Source organism: Chlorocebus sabaeus, chromosome 25 (genome assembly GCF_047675955.1).
Source record: "Chlorocebus sabaeus isolate Y175 chromosome 25, mChlSab1.0.hap1, whole genome shotgun sequence".
In the NCBI taxonomy this organism is placed as follows: domain Eukaryota; kingdom Metazoa; phylum Chordata; class Mammalia; order Primates; family Cercopithecidae; genus Chlorocebus; species Chlorocebus sabaeus.
This window is the reverse complement of record NC_132928.1, coordinates 79,657,472-79,674,656: the sequence shown is the minus strand read 5'-3', so window position 1 is coordinate 79,674,656 and position 17,185 is coordinate 79,657,472. Positions and strand designations below refer to the sequence as shown.

The 17,185-nt window shown below is 38.2% G+C and overlaps 1 protein-coding gene across 1 annotated transcript in view; it reads right to left on the bottom strand.

The window, feature by feature from the left end:
- WDR64 (WD repeat domain 64) overlaps positions 1 to 17,185 on the bottom strand; it is a 158,234-nt gene that overhangs the window by 82,529 nt on the left and 58,520 nt on the right. The window contains exons 9-10 of the mRNA XM_007989939.3: positions 13,724 to 13,803; positions 2,045 to 2,184 (exon numbers count right to left, since the gene is read on the bottom strand). Coding sequence (XP_007988130.3) covers positions 2,045 to 2,184; positions 13,724 to 13,803 — 220 coding nt within the window. The remainder of the gene's footprint in view (positions 1 to 2,044; positions 2,185 to 13,723; positions 13,804 to 17,185) is intronic.

Sequence of the window (17,185 nt, the reverse complement as noted above, 5' to 3'; positions counted from 1 at the left end):
AGAGGGTGTGTGAGGGGTAGGGGGTGTATGCGAGGAGGGAGGTGCGGGGGTGGGGGACATGGGGCAAAGAGGGAAAGCATCCGAGTTTTCTTCTTTCCCCTCCCTTCCCTCTTTCATATCCTTTCTGTATTTCTTGTTTCCTCCCTATTCTCTTTTGTTTTTCTTTTTTCCTTCTTAAATCAATATAAGCAATAGTACAATGAGCATCCTTTTATACAGATCTTTGTGCACTCATCTCGCTATTTTATTAGAATAAATACTCAGGAAGTTTTTGCCAGTTTTATTTCCACACAGCGGTATGTAAACCTGTCTGTGTTCTTAAACCTTTGCCCTTCTCTCCTCTTTCTTTCCCCTACTGATTTGCTAGAGATGTTTGATATTTGTTCAAGGATATTATTCCAATTTCTCTGCTTTTTATTGCATTTTTGCGCCCCTGCCCCCGCTGTCTGCCTTTAGCTTTGTTTATGGGTATAGGGAAGCAGGCTGAGGAAGGGCAAATATGGGATTGACTACACTTCGGCACTAGATAGCTCTGTGACCTTGTGTAAGTGATTTAGATGTCATTTTCCCTGACGTGTGTAAAATGGGGATAATTACTTTATAGGGTCGTTATTAGCATCAAAGAGTTGCATATATAAAATACTTAGCACAGTGCCTGGCACTTAAGCACTTAACAAATGATAGTTATTATAATTTACAGAAAGTTTGAATGTTTATTTAGTCATATTTATTTTCTCCTTAGTCGTAGGTGCTATGCTGAGGAATTACCCAAAAGTTGTAAGACTATTCACCTATATTTTCTTCTGGAAATCTAGAATTTCTATGGTTTTGTATTTTAAATTTAAAATCTTTAATTCATATGTAATGTATTGTGCTGTATATTATGAAATGATGATCTGATTACATCTTTCTTTCTTTATGGCTAATCAGTTTTCCCAACACTTATTTAATAAACCATCCTTTGCTCACATATTTGAAACATTAGTTCTGTCCTATACAAAATTCCCCCATAGACATAAGCTAATTCCTGCATTTTCTCCTTTGCTTCATAGATGTGATTATTTCTGCATTGACTACTGCTCTGTTTTATTTATTTTGACTTTATGATATGCTTAATATTGGACAGGGAAAGTGCCATCTCATAATTATATCTTCCAAAGTTTCTAGGATATTTCCATATACCAGTATTTTTACATTACCTTTAAACTTGGCAAGCTGATACTTAAATAATTCTGACTAGCAATAAATAGATAGATTAATCTGATGGAGAATATCTTTTACAGCACAACATTTCCAGGAAAGAACATAGCATGTCCCTTAATTTGTGTTCTTAAATAAAAGTGCCTCAGTAAAACTTCATAGTTATCTTAATGTTAGTAGTTAATATTGCTTATTAAGTTTATTCCTAGGTATTTCATATATTTTACTCTTGTGAATACTATCTCTTTGACCTTTTTTCTCACTAATTATTGTTCTTATATAGAAATTTATTTTTTTTATTTTTTAGAAACTTATTTATTTTATTTTTAAGTTGCTATTGCAACTAGCCACCTTATTGAATGTATCTATTCCTACACTGAAAGTTGATTTATTGATTTTTTTTCAAGCAAACGATCCCATTATTTGCAAATATAATTCAGTCTCCTAATTTCTAATATTTGTAACTCCTTTTTTTTGGTTTTACTACATTGGTTAGAATGTTTCAAACACTGTTTAATAACAGCAACAATAACAGAAATCCTCATTTTTTCCTAATGTTCCTGTCTATTGAAAGGCCTCTTGCGTTTTACTTTTGAGGATGATATTTGCTATGTTTTCAATATTGTTTTTCTTTTACACGTGTTTTTAAACTTGTGTTCTTTCTTATGCTATAATCAATAGAAACAGAGAACATTGGCTTGTCATTTCCTTTTCCATCCTGACAATATTTTTCTCAGTGATTCAATGACTATCATTTATTTCAGTCAAAAAATTGTATAACCGCTATGCCTTCCAACAGATAATTTTAAGGAAAAAACTAGTTTTGTTATTTTCTTTCTGTTACCTTTGCAGAGGAGAGGCTGACGATGTGTTGGTCTTTTTCATTGGTTACGATCTCAGTGATACTGAACATGTGTCCCACAAGTTTCCCCACGGGCTTGGTGCTGATATTGGGGTGCCACAAGCGGATGACTTTATCGTGTCCTGAAAAGGAGGACAGGGAAAGATTATTTGTTTTCTCAGGTGGTCAGAGTTTCAAATGTATCTCTCACTGTATCATACCCATATCTTTCTTCTAACAGCAAATCATAGTCTGTTTCTGGTGGGATGCATTATTCTGTGATTGATGTGCTAAGGGGCTGGCCTTGGTTTGGATCTGCCGCTTCTTGTGAAGGCTGTTTTGTAAAGACTGTATTTACATACACAAATGTGAATTCTCATAAATATTTTATGAGTTCTTTTCTTGATTCAATCCTTTCCTATACTTTCATGCATTAATGTATTATTTATACTTTATTTACTTCCCAAAATATTTAAGGCAGCTGCTCTTTTGTTTTCATTCTTAAATTAAGCAAACATTATAATAATGAAAGAAATCAAAGAAAGAGGAAACTGCATTTAATCTTCACCATTATAACAAATCAACTGTTGTCATTTTTCTATCTTCCCTTCTAGCATGTATTCATAGGCATATATCATTTATGTGTAGTTACTACCATAGAATAAATATGATTTTTAATTGCTAAAACATCATAGAAGGGTATGATTTTTATAAAAATGTCTTTTCCTTCATAATCTCTAATTTAACTCCCTGTAGGAAATCACTGTTAACTTTTAAAAAATATAAATTAGATCCATTTCTAGATACATATTTATACCCACTACTTTTTTATATTTATGAAAGACCATGAGCTCATGCCCTCATAATTATCCTTTTAGTTACTATTTCTCAATTTCTTAACCCCTTGTCCATTGATTAGTCCACTAATTCTAGTTTTTTACTTTATTCAACAATACTGTAATGAATGGTTATTATACTTCTGTGGTCTTTTTTTTCCTTTTGGATTATTTACTGTGGATAAAGTCCCAGGTGTGGCATCATTATGTTAAAGGCTATAAACATTTTTATCACTTTCAAACGTATTGCTAGCTTACTTTCCAAAATGACTGTACTAAATCCCAAGGCCATCAACAATACATTCTGCCAGTTTCATTTAATTCTGGCCAGCACATGAATATTGTCATGATTTAAAATGTTTGCTATGTTAATAGGTCTAAATGGTACCTTATTTTTAATTACATTTTATGATAGCTAATGCTGTTGGGTATTTTTCCCCAAATATATCTGCTAATTGTATCTTCTTCTTCTGTAAATTTTTTGACTATATCCTTTAGCCATGATCTATTGGAATTTTGATAGCACTAAAACTAAAAGTTGAACCAGGCATGTATTATCATATGTACACACAAACACACACACACACACACACACACACACACAGTTTTATGAAAAACCTGGCTACGTGTTCACCAAACCCATATCCTCTCTTCCTGGGTACACATTTCCAGGCTCCTTTGCAGTTAGGTGTGGTCAGGTTACTGAGTTTTAGCCAGTGAATTCTGAGAGCTGACATTAAACTTTACATTTTCATTGTGTTGGACCCATTCACATTGTGGGGGTTATTTTTTACCACAGCCATCATTACTTAAACAAACGTGCAGCTGTAATCTAATTATGTTTCCAAAAAGAATAAAAACTGTAATTGTTTACAAAATATAGAATATTTTTTAAGATATTAAATTTTATGTTTCACAAATAATTCTTTAAATGTCATCCTGGAAACTGAGTCATAAAAACATCAAAGAACTTCAAACTGGGATGCTAGAAGTTGCATAATCCAACTTTCTTATCTCACAAAAGAAAGAAACTAACTCCCAAAGTTTAAGTAGTTTTAACTGAATGAATTAATTTAATTATTTAAATGTGATTTGTACATCTCAGAAAATGGAATTGAGTTAGTAATACAACAAAGCATTCCTAAGCACCTTACATATTACCAAGGACCTTTAGGCTACTAGACAAAGAGGCTGTATAAAGGCATTATTATTAACAGTCATAATTTACATATAAAAAGCCTAAAATTCAAAATAGTCAATTTACATTCTTCACAGAAGTAGAAGAAACTATTTTAAAATTCAAGTGGAACCAAAAAAGAGCCTGAATAGCAAAGACAGTCCTAAGCAAAAAGAACAAAGCTGACGGCATCACGCTACCCCACTTCAAACTATACTACAAGGCTCCCGTAACCAAAACAGCATGGTACTGGTATGAAAACAGACACATAGACCAATGGAACAGAATAGAGATCTCAGAAATAAAACCACACATCTACAACCAGCTGATTGTCAACAAACCTGACCAAAACAAGCAACGGGGAAAGGATTCCCTATTTAATAAATGGTGCTGGGAGAACTGGCTAGCCACATGCAGAAAATTGAAACTGGACCCTTTCCTTACACCTTATACAAAAATTAACTCAAGATGGATTAAAGACTTGAATGAATGTAAACCCCAAAACTATAAAAGCCCTAGAAGAAAACCTAGGCAATACCATTCAGGACATAGGCACGGGCAAAGATTTCATGACAAAAACACCAAAGGCAATAGCAACAAAAGCAAAAATTGACAAATGGGATCTAATTAAACTAAGGAACTTCTGCACAGCAAAATAAACTATCATCAGAGTGAACAGACAACCTAAAGAATAGGAGAAAATTTTTGCAATCTATCCATCTGACAAAGGTCTAATATCCAAAGTCTATAAGGAACTTAAACAAATTTACAAGAAAAAACTACCCCATTAAAATGACAAAAGACATGAACAGATATTCCTGAAAAGAAGACATTTATGCAGCCAAAAAACATATTAAAAAAGCTCAACATCATTGGTCATTGGAGAAATGCAAATCAAAACCACAATGAGATACCATCTCATGCCAGTCAGAATGGTTATTATTAAAAAGTCCAGAAGCAACAGATGCTGGCAAAGTTGCAGAGAAAAAGAAATGTTTTTACAGTGTTGGTGGGAGTGCAAATTAGTTCAACTACTGTGGAAGGCAGTGTAGCAATTCCTCACATATCTAGGGACAGAAATACCATTTGACCCAGCAATCCCATTACTGGCTATATACCCAAAGGAATACAAATAATTCTATTATAAAGATACATGGCTGTTTATGTAATTGCAACACTATTCACAATAGCAAAGACACGGAATCAACCCAAATGCCCATTGATGATAGATTGGATAAAGAAAATGTGGTACATATACACCATGAAATACTGTGCAGCCATAAAAAGGAGCAAGATCATGTCCTTTGCAAGGACATGGATGGAGCTGGAAGCCGTTATCCTCAGCAAACTAACACAGGAACAGAAAACCAAACACTGAGTGTTCTCACTTATAAGTGGGGGCTGAACCTTGAGAATGGACACATGGACACATGGTGGGGAACAACTCACACTCACTGGGTGGTGAGGAAGAGAGAGGATGAGGAAGAATAGCTAATAGCTGCTGGGCTTAATATCCAGGTGATAGGTTGATCTGTGCAGCAAACCACCATGGCACATGTTTACCTATGTAACAAATCGGCATATCCTTCACATGTACCCTGGAGCTTAAAATAAATTTGAAGAAAAAAAGAAAATAAATAAATTTTGAAAACCCAAAATAGTCATTCTCGTTAATCTGGTATTATATATTGGGCCACACATTAGGATGTATTTCCTGATGTATATCGGATTTTTATTTTGATAGATTATCCACACTGAAAGAGTCAGTCAGGTATGGAGGGATAATTAGGTCACTTGTTCGTTGGATATTTATAAACCAGGCACATTTGATAGATGCTTCCATAATTCTATGATTATTTTATTGGGCCTCATGAAAAAGCATAGTATTTTCTCTGCCTTTTTTCTCTTCTTTGAGTATCCCAATCCATCCATCAAGTCTCAGCATAGCTTTTCCTCCAATATTATTCCAGAATACTTCCATATTCTTCAAACCTGAGTGCTCTACCTATGTGCCTCCTTCATCCCCATCATCCTTCATAGTTAATTATTTGTCTGGACCACTATTAGACTCCACGTGCCTTGAGAACAGGACTTGTTCTTGTTTACTGTCACATATAATCTATAGTAAGAATTCAAAAGATATTTTTTGAACCACTTCAATAACTTCATTGTTGGCATGGTGAATCACAGCTGAGAGGTTTAACTATCAAGTGCCAAAAGAGGGGAAAAACATGTATTCAAACAAAAAATGGACCTTCGTTGAATGTTCATCTAATATTTTTGGAAGGTCATTTGTTCATTTCAGAGGCTCTCACTTCTTGGAATGTTATTACAGGCAGGCTGAAAAAAAAACTCATTGCATAGCTGATTGTTGGTTTCCATTTCTTAAGAATTGCAGTGGAGTGAATTCATTCCCTCCCAGATTTATATATCGAAGCCCTAGCCGCAACACGATGGTGTTTGGAAATGGGGGGGCCTTTAGGAAATAATTAGGTTCAGATGAGGTAATGAAGATGGGCCCTCATGATGGGATTAATGTCCTTATTAGAAGAGACACCAGATCCTGCTGCCCCAACCCACCCTCTCTCCCCTCTTTCTCCCTGCCATTTGAGAACATGGAGAGAAGGCAGGTGTCTACAAGCCAGGAAGAGAGCCCTCGCCAGAAACTGACAATGCTGGCACCTTGATCCTGGACTTCCAGCCTCCAGAAAATTTCTGTTGCTTAAACCTTTCTGTTTATGGTATTTTGTTAAGGCAGCTCAAGCTGGCTAAAACATCAACCAAGATATTTTAGGGGCTGTGGTTGATGAACAAGTGGAATATTTTCTTAAATTTAAAACTTCCATGATGCCTTTATTAACAAGAAAGAAAATCTCTTGAGAAGTTAACTGTGCACTTACTGTTTTTTTTTCAATCTATGCTCCCCCTTCCCTTCTGATACCTTTGTGCCCTTAGTATTTTCCAAGATGTAAAGGATACAAAGAAATTCTAGATGTTGTTCCTGCCCAAGGTCTACTTTTTCAGAAGACCCAAGTTTATACCCTTTTAGACTTAGTTTGATTATTACTCTCCCCAGTGCCTTCCCTAATCACCTTCCTCTGCCCTAAATGGAGTTCAGAGTCCTTCTTCTGTGTTTTTACTGTGTTTTCTTCAGCTTTCTTTTACAGCACTAATAATTATTTGTTTACCTATCTGTATACTCATTATCTGGTGAGCCTAGTAGTTCTCATTCATAGCAGTGTTTGGCAAGTAGTAAGCACTTAATACATATTTGCTAAGTAAATGAGCTGGCTAGTAGAGTCACTCATGAAGTGGTTAAGGACACGTATTTTGAGCGAGTCATATTTGATTTGAAACCTGGCTCTGTCACTTAATTAAATTTATGACTTTGAGTAAGTTGCTTTGCCTCTCTGCATCTGAGTTTTCTTATCTATAAAATGGAGATAAATGGAACTTACATCATAGTTTTATTGTGAAGATTGAGTGGAGTTATACATGTATAACTGAACAGTTTCTGGACCATAAACTAACAATTACTATTACTATTATTCTAAGTTCCTACAATGCATTTAGATTATATTTAGGGGAGAAGAACTGATACACAGATATATGAAATATGATCCCTGCTCTTGAGAGTTTACAATCTAGTAGGTAGTAGCAATAAGGTAAGGAGATATAGAGGGTAAACAAGTATTTGTAAAGAGTATGTCAAATCTGAAGATAGGTCTTTATACTATAAATATTATGGTTCATAAAGAGTTAATTCCCTGTTTTTTTTTGTTGCTTTCTATTTTTTCTTTCTTTTGTGCATGCATGTGTGGTGTGTGTGTGTGTGTGTGTGTGTGTGTGTGTGTGTGTGTGTGAGTGAAGCCGGAATTTAGATAAAGTCACATATTAAAGAGAGGATTTTCTTTCCTTTAGCAGATTATTCTCTCAGTTGGTGAGTCACTTCATCTAAGTGCATCACTCTTGATGAGATGAGCGGGCTCAGTTCACACAAAAAAGCAGGAGAGAGAGAGTGTCTAGTAAACCAGATTTCTGTGGTCCAGGAAGAACACAGGGCTGAGTGGGTGCAAAGAGAACTGACTCAGACTCAGCTCTGCCAGCTAACTAGTTGTGTGACTTCTCTGGGGCCTCAATTTCCTCATGTAAAATAATAATCTTCAAGGCTCCATCCAGCTCTAAAATTTCATGATTATGTGCTCCAGAGGGAAAGATCACTACAGTTAAAGCAGAGGGCAATCTGGAATTTTTATAGCTAGTAAGAAACTCACCAGATATTCAGTTACACGATTCAAACTGAATAATTCCAATAATGCAGTATCTTGCCTGCATTTGCTTTTCACTGGCGATGGCCGAGATGTATCACGCTCTTCAGACATGTTCAGAACCTAAGCCTTGCACCCACACGCGATCTTACATCGTGCTGGTGGGACATCCGCTGAAGTGGGCATTAGCATTCCTGGATGATGAGGCTAGGCAATAGGCTATATCCCCAGAAGAACATCTGCAACTTGTGTATCACACGAAGAAGAATGCAATAGAGAACTGCCACCTGAGAAATATCTAGGCCTCTTAAACTAATGGCTTTGTCCATTATGCGTTGTGAAGAAAACCCAATCTTCTGGAGGTTCCCTATTGCCTGATCCCAGATGTCCTCCAGCTCTGCTTGCCTTTGTTGCTAGGAGTGCAATCATACGTGGTGGCTTTGTGGAGGCAGAATGAGCAGAAAGAGACAGATTCTAAGCTCTCAAAGCCTATATTATTTCATCTGTATTATTATCACCGTCACCATCACCATCATCATCATCGTCATCATATGTTGATTCATGCTATACTTTGTAGTTATCTATAAACTTGTCTTATTTATACTATTAGACTTTACATGTTCGCAGGTTAGGAATACAACTTGACCTTTATAAGGTTAATAGCCTAATCTATAGCAATTGTGCAGAAAATATTTGTTGAACAAAAGATGAAAAAAAATGCATGCAGAGCCCCCAAAGTATCTTTTTGGGAGGTTAATTGTGTTTCTACTCTGAACCTTCCATACTAGGAACTTAATTCCTAAAAAGGCTAGTGCAAACACTATTCAGCAAAAACATTCTTGATGGTCACCAAAATAATGCTCAGGAAATTTTTAGGTTTTCTTGGTAAACACTCTGTCCTGGTTTGGCTTTTTTTTTTTTTTTTTTTTTTTCCCAGCAAACGCTTGTGCTTTTTTGAAGCTCATCAAATGCCCCTGCACATTTAACACATTCGACTAAGCCTAGCAAAGCTGCCTTTATTGTATATTTTGAGTCGTCAGCGGGTACATACGGTACATTTAGCAACGGTGCTTGGCTGAGTCACTAATCAACAAGAGTACTCTCCCGAGAAAAATGTGTTTTCAGTTACTGGGAATTTGCATTTTCTACTAATAGAGGCTCCATAACTGTAACAATTCAATAAATTATGCATGATGAAAAGTATTAGTTGCTTGTCGGTCATACTACTAAGTGTTTTCTTCCCGCTGTGAGAGAGCTAGAAAACCTATAATTAATACGCTTTCAAAGCTGTAGATGAGGATCTTATAATATAATGAACACTGAGGTTAATGAGAGTCAGATGGCTTAATCGAAAACACTGAAGTGGTTTAAGTCCTAAAACTTTACCAAACACATTTTCCCCCCAGAAATGATTAAAATACTAAGATTACAAAGCCTATAAAAACCGGTCAGTTCTTAACATTTTGTATTCTTTTGTGTGTGAGGACAAAGGGCCGTTCAGAGGAGTTGGTTAAGATTAATGTGACAGCATAATGTGACAATCAGATTTTAGAATCAAATTTTATATTAGCCATGTATTTAGGTACTGCTTTTTCAAAGGGTTTCATGTGCAGGGTTTGCATTGAAAGAGGAAGAGGGCTAATATTTTTGCCTAACTAAAGACATGCAATGGAGAGAGGAGCATTCATTGCATTTTGATTCTCAAACACGTTTGCTGCTTTCTCTCTCATACCAAAGGGCTCTCCCTCCCTCAACTCTTGCATCCTCCTTCTGATGTGTGGTCCAGACCAAAATCTGTGCCCATATCCATTGGAAGTAATAAGCCAAGACAGTCGTTAACTCAGGAAGGGGCAAAGGGTATCAGGCAATTGGGATATAAGTAACCCACATCTTTTTCTGAAAGTATCCCACTTCTTTTTCTGATTCTAGCATTTGTTTCTTGATGCTTTCTAGACCTCAGTATGGAGCTGTTTAAATAACTGTAATTAGTTTGGTTGAGAGACTTGGATTCCTGTTTTTCTTAGAATCATCACTACCAAGTATCAAGAAACTTGCTCCCTACCCAAGCCATGACTCCCACACACTTCTTTACAGACTTCTTATCCATATGCCTTCCTTTCTTTTCTTCATGTCCTCATTTGAGTTTTAGAGGTTTGTGGACAATTAATGCTTTGGTTTTTCTGAGAGCACAAAGCTGTAATTATATATTGAGTAGCATCTAATTGGCAAACTGGGTTCCAAATTTTCCAAAGGACATTTTTAGTTTATCTCCCTGTGAACAGGCAGTTCTTTAAAAAATAGAATCACAGTATTTTAGGCTCAGAGGGATCTTGAAATGTGTTTAGTCCCACTTCCTCATTTTACCAGATAAGGAAAATGAGCAAAAGGGACCCATTAAGTGATTGCTGAAGAATCAGAGTTGGTGATTGGCCAGGTGATGGCTAAACCCAGCTATTCTAACTTCCAGTGCATTGTTTTTATTTGTTGTACTTGCCAAGAGACTACTATATCATTTTGTAATACTGTTGGAACCATAAGCTAATTTCAATTTAGTGTTGTAGAAGGCCCAAAGCTGAGCATAGATTTAAATATAAATTTTGAATGCACAGTGTACTTGAAAAAAAAATTAACTTTATGCCCTTAGGGGAGATTCCCCAGCCATGAAATAGGAGCTCAGCTGTCTTCATATTTAGCAGTAAAGGCACTTCAGGGATGAGGCAGGACGCTTTAGATAGGAAACCAAACTGCCTGCTGTGTATGTTTGAGAGTGAAAAATTTGGAGAAATCTTACTATTGACAGAGTCAATAGCATTTACTCATTAAACATCATGGCTCCTTTAATAGATATTTTTGCCGTAAACTCTTTTACCAATGATGTATTTATTGATTTTTTTCCTTGATGACAGTTTCTTCTTTTTTAAAAAAAATTTATTGTTTCTTCCCTTTTTAAAGTGTGGGTTTGCAATACAAGTCACTTTCCCGATGTTTGTTTGTTTGTGTTTCTGTTTTGCTCATTGAAGTCTTGCAAGGCCACCCTGGCCTCCTTGAGGAACCTGTGGGAGCTCATCTCCTCCCCGATTCAGGTAGCCTAGGAGCCCTGACGTCATTCGTCTCCAACCAGATCTTTTCCTGTCACCAAAAGGAATCTTCTCTTGGATATCTAATCAACACTTGACATTTAAGTTCACAATTGAGCTTTCTTTTGTTCTCCTTCCCCAGGTAAGCACCCACTGCCTCATTTCTGTATGACTATCGACACAATTGCTACTTTTTCATTTCTCCCGCCTTACAAACGTGGAGCTGGTTGATTTCTCTTACTAATTCCCAAAAGCATTGCATCTCCAAGTCTTAGGAATAATTAATTTCCCATGTCTTTGAGATTGAGTCTTTCTTTTTTTAAATAATAGCACCTACAGTAATTCAGACCTTCTCCATCTCACTCATGTCTTCTCTAACAGTCTCCTAGCTGGAATAGCAAATTTCATTTTATTCCGACAAAATCTTCACATTTGCCAAAGTGATTTTGCCAATGTGTTTAAACAGAGATAATTAATATTTACTGAGAACCTATTATGCACCAAGCATAAATTATCTCAATTAATCTTAAACGCCATCCTGTGAAGTAGGTATCGTTCCTTCCTTCCTTCCCTCCCTCCCTCCTTCCTCTCTTCCTTCTTCCTCCCTTCTTCTTCCCTCCTTCCTTCCTTCTTCCTCCCTTCCTTCTTTCTTCCTTCCTACCTTCCTTCTTCCTCCCTTCCTTCTTCCTCCCTTCCTTCCTTCCTCCCTCCCTCCCTCCCTTCCTCCCTCCCTCCCTTCCTTCCTCCTTTCCTCCCTTGCTTTCTTTTCTTTTCTTTTCGTTTTCTTTTGTTTTCTTTCCTTCCTTCCTTCCTTCCTTCCTTCCTTCCTTCCTTCCTTCCTTCTTTGCTTCTTTCCTTCCTTCCTTCTTTCCTTCTTTCTTTTTGAGACAGGGTCTTGCTCTGTCATCCAGGATGGAGTGCAGTGGCACAGTCATGGCTCACTGCAGCCTCAACATCCTGGGTTCCAGCGATCCTCACACCTCAGCCTCCCTAGTAGCTGGGGCTACTGGTACACACCAAATGCTCAGCTAATTTTTTAATTTTTTTTTTTTTTGTAGCGATAGGGTGTCACTGTATTGCCCAGGCTAGTCTTAAGCTCCTGGGCTCGAGCGATCTCCCGCCTCAGTCTCCCAAAGTGCTGGGATTACTGATGCGAGCCACTGCGCCTGGCCAGGTATTATTTTCTTATTGTTTGTATTATTAATAACAAATTTGTATTGAGCACTTTGAATTAGTTTAGTTTTGTTGTTATTGTCGTTGCTGTTTTGAGACAGGCTCTTGCTGTTGCCTAGGCTGGAGTGCAGTGGCGCAAATATGGCCCACTGCAGCCTCAACCTCCTGGGCTCAAGTGATCCTCTGCCTCAGCCTCTTGAGTAGCTGGAACTAGCAGTCTTTTCATGTTGCCTAGGCCGGTCTTGAACTGCTAGGCTCAAGCAGTCTTCCTGCCTCGGCCTCCCAAAGTGCTGGGATTACAGGTGTAAACCATGGAGCCCAGTCAGTTTAATTCTTATAATAACCTTATGGGTAGGTAACTATTATCAACTCCACTTACAAATGAGGTTGAAGCTTACAGGAATGAACAACCTGCCCCCTACCACATAGCTCACAAGTGAGAGAGCCAGGAGTTGTACCCACACAGTCTGACTCCAGGGCCCCGGCTCAAAGCCATCCTATGGCTATTAAAACCCCAGTATTATAAATAAGGAGTCTGAGTCTCAACGATCATTTCCGTCCCTTACCTTCCCCCCGAAACTTATCGTGTCACCTTTTTCTTTCCTCATAGCAGATAACCTTTTTTCTCATTTTCTACCTAACCTATCCCTTAAATGTTGGTATTCTTCAAGATTCTCTTCTTGGCCTTCTCGTCTGTTAACTCTAAATCACTGGCTCTTGACCTTTTTGGTCATGATATCCTTTGGAGGATCTGATGAAATTTTGAGATTTTTCTTCAGAAAAAGGCACACACACACACATAAGTGCCATTCTGCTTCGGGGGCTCCAGGTCTCCTGGGACACCTAGGAACGCATGTTCTCACACATAAAAATAAGCTCTAGGTGGATTAAAGCTCTAAAGGTAAAACAGAAGACAAAACAATAAGAACAAATTCTAGGAAAAACAGGAAAATTTGTCTCATGCATTCTTGGGCTGAAGAAGGCTTTTCTAAGTATGTTATCAAATCTGGACACCAGAAAGAAAAAGGCAGACAGATTTGAGTTGACACCAATTTGTAAATTCCCTAATGTGTTTTTCCCGGCACCAAAACTCAAAGAGAACGATGTTTGCAAAGTAGAAAACCCCTGTGTAATGTGAACCATCCTCTCACCTCCAGTGACAATCACATTTGCTTTAACACAGTAGCAAAAAGTGTTCGCTCCTCTTGGCATGGAAAATTCTCGGACGGGCCTGGAAAACACAAATTAGATGTAAAACGTGTATATTTTTCTTTTTTTCTTTTCTTTTCTTTTCTTTTTTTTTTTTCTGAGACAGAGTCTCGCTCTATCGCCCAGGCTGGAGTGCAGTGGCGTGATCTCGGCTCACTGCAAGCTCTGCCTCGTGGGTTCACGCCATTCCCCTGCCTCAGCCTCCTGAATAGCTGGGACTACAGGCACCGCCACCACACTCAGCTAATTTTTTGTATTTTTAGTAGAGACGGAGTTTCACCATGTTAGCCAGGATGGTCTCGATCTCCTGACCTCGTGATCTGCCCCTCTCGGCCTCCCAAAGTGCTGGGATTACAGGCGTGAACCACTGCGCCCAGCCTATATTTTTCTTTATCAAGTTAATTATGTCTTATACACTGATTATGTTTAATAGGCTCATTTCTAAGTTGGTTGTAAATCCATTTGCCCACAGGCAATATTATAAGTAATGATTAAGTCGTGATTAACAGTAAGAATGTACTTACTCCATTAATTGGTGATATTTGCGTAGTACTTTGTATTGTTCCTGTTTAAAAGAAAATCCAGCCCTCCATGCTGGGTTTGTGGTTTTGCTTGTGGTGAGGATGAGTCAACCTATATAAAGTCTTAATCCAGAAAGGATATTGGGTGGCTAAGTGAGTCTGTTGGGTAGCACATAATGCCAGGAACCCTTTTGGACACTTCTCCCTTGCTCACCAGCCACATCCAATCTGCTGTCAAGTCTTGTTAATTTTTCCTCTGCAATATACCTGAAATCTGACCACTTCTTCCCACTCCTACTGCAACATGTTGGTTCAACTCTCCATCCTCTCTCACCAGAACTACTGCAATAAACTGGTAATTTCTTTGCTTCTATTATTTTTATTTATTTATTTATTTTGAGACAAGGTCTCGTTTTGTCACCCAGGCCGGAGTGTAGTGGCACAATCTTGGCTCACTGTAACCTCTGTCTCCCAGGTTCAAGCAATTTTCCTGCCTCAGCCTTCTGAGTAGCTGGGATCACAGGCGTGTGCCACCACACCCGGGTAATCTTTGTATTTTTAGTAGAGATAGTGTTTAACCATGTTGGACAGGCTGGTCTCTAACTCCTGACCTCAGGTGATCCACCTGCCTCGACCTCCCAAAGTGCTGGGATTACAAGCGTGAGCCACCGCGCCCAGCCTGCTTCCACTATTGCCCGTTCTTCTTACCTCATTCCCAACCCAAATCCCATTGTCATGTTGCAGACAGAGTGACCCTTGTAAAATATAAATTAGATCACATCACTTCTCTCCAGTGGCTCCCTGGTGCTCTAAGAAGACTTCGTTTCTTTTACTTGGCTGGCCTGGCCCTGAGTGATCCCTATCACCCTTCCAGGCTCACCCCATTCCCTCCTCTTCCCCCTGTGCTGGATTCTAATCCAGCTATACTAGTCTCTCTCATCAGCCTCCCTTCTGGACATACTGAGCTCTTTCTCTCCTCAAGAGCTTTTGCACAGGCCAAAGATGTTCATCTCCCAGACTCCAGCCTCACTAACAACCATCCTCCTTTGGGCGTCAGCTTAAATGTAACTTTCTTAGGCCTCTCCTGGACATCACCCTCCCACTCACCTCCACCAATGAAACTCTGTCTTTTGTCTTATTCTCCCTTGAAGCATGTAGCATCTACCATATAATATTCATATGTATGTTTTGGGTGTTAGTATCTGTGAGTGGTATTTTGCCATGGTTAAAAAAGCTCGAGCTTGAGTGACAATGTGTGGGCTTCCATCCTGGCTCCATCACCGTGCTTCAATTTCCTCACTTAGTAGACGGGACAATGGACAATAATAATACCGACCTCAGAGACTAGCAACAGCTGAAAGCTGTTACTTCCATTGATCAGATAGCGTAACAAGAGGAAACAGGGTTATTGGAAAAGAGGGACCACCCAGAAGGACCCTAGACAAGATGCCCAGACAAGGAGGTCTGGGAGGAGGCACTTGCAGATCTGAGACACACAAGCAGGGAAGGTGCAGAGAAGAAGAAACCTGGCCTTCTTGCTGTGTATGTATGTGTTTTTCTTTTTTTTAAAAAAAATACAAAGGGTAGCAGATACCATTCTGTTCACTGCTTTTTCACTTAATAATGTATGTTGAAGAGCTGTCTAAATCATATTTTTTAAATGTTCTCTTTTTTTATTGCCACCAGATACTCCTTTATATTACTAAATTAGCACTTATTTAATTTCTGAGGGGAACCCGCCTGTCTCAAATTTCTTGTGATTACAAATAATATTGTAATAAACAGTCACTTGTGAAAGGGCCATTTTTTTATATATATATGTATAAGATGAATTTCTAGAAATAGTATTGCAAGTCAAAATGTTTGTGTATTTATAATATTGAAAGATACTGCAGTTCCTTTTTAATTCCCTTTACCCACTGGACTATACTTTTAAAATGTATCTCTTTACAAAAACTGGGTCTCACAAAGCCTAATTTTCTTTCTTTTTTTAGCAGAGACAGAGTCTTACTCTGTTGCCCAGGCTGGAGTGCAATGGCATGATCATAGCTCACTGCAGCCTCAAATTCTTGGGTTCAAGCGATCCTCCTGCCTCAGCCACCCAAGTAGCTGGAACCATAGGTATGAGCCACTGCACCTGGCCAAAGCCTAGCTTTAATGTAGTTTATGTTTTGGAGTCATGTTTGAGATATCGAACCTAAGTGGTAATAACCAGAAATATCTTGCATTGCAATTATCACCCTAGACCTCAGGCAAGAATTAATTCTTGCCACAGCTGCCCAACTACTGAACTTTCATATTTCTCAATATGAAAGAAATGGATGCAAATTAAACAAAAGCCCATAGAGTGCTCAGAGCACAGTCACAAAATCAATGAGACAGCATGGAAATAAAGTCTGAATTGCAAACTTTAGGAGGATGCAGATTTATGATTTAGCTGAAACATATCTTATTAGTTTAAGGTCAGAAAAAGATGTAAAAAAAAGAGTTTGCTCAACTAAATTTGAGCATCACAAACGAGAGATCCATACTCAGCAGTTCAGGCATTTATCTGAGTCTATACTGGATACCATGGGTCATATGTAGCTTTTCCAATTAAATTACTTTATTCTTCCTTAAGCCTAAAGTAAATAGTTATCCTTAGACCTGTATATACAACTTCATCAACATCTTAACTTTACCTAGGTCAGAATTCTCAAGACCTTAGCATAGTCGTTCCAAAATCTGGTTGTGCATCAGAATCACTTTGGATATTAAAAAAGAAATTCCTAGACTGGGTGCAGTGGCTCACGCCTGTCATCCAAATACTTTGGGAGGCCGAGGTAGGAGGATTGCTTGAGCCCAGGAATTCCAGACGAGCCTGGGCAAATAGTAAAACCCCAT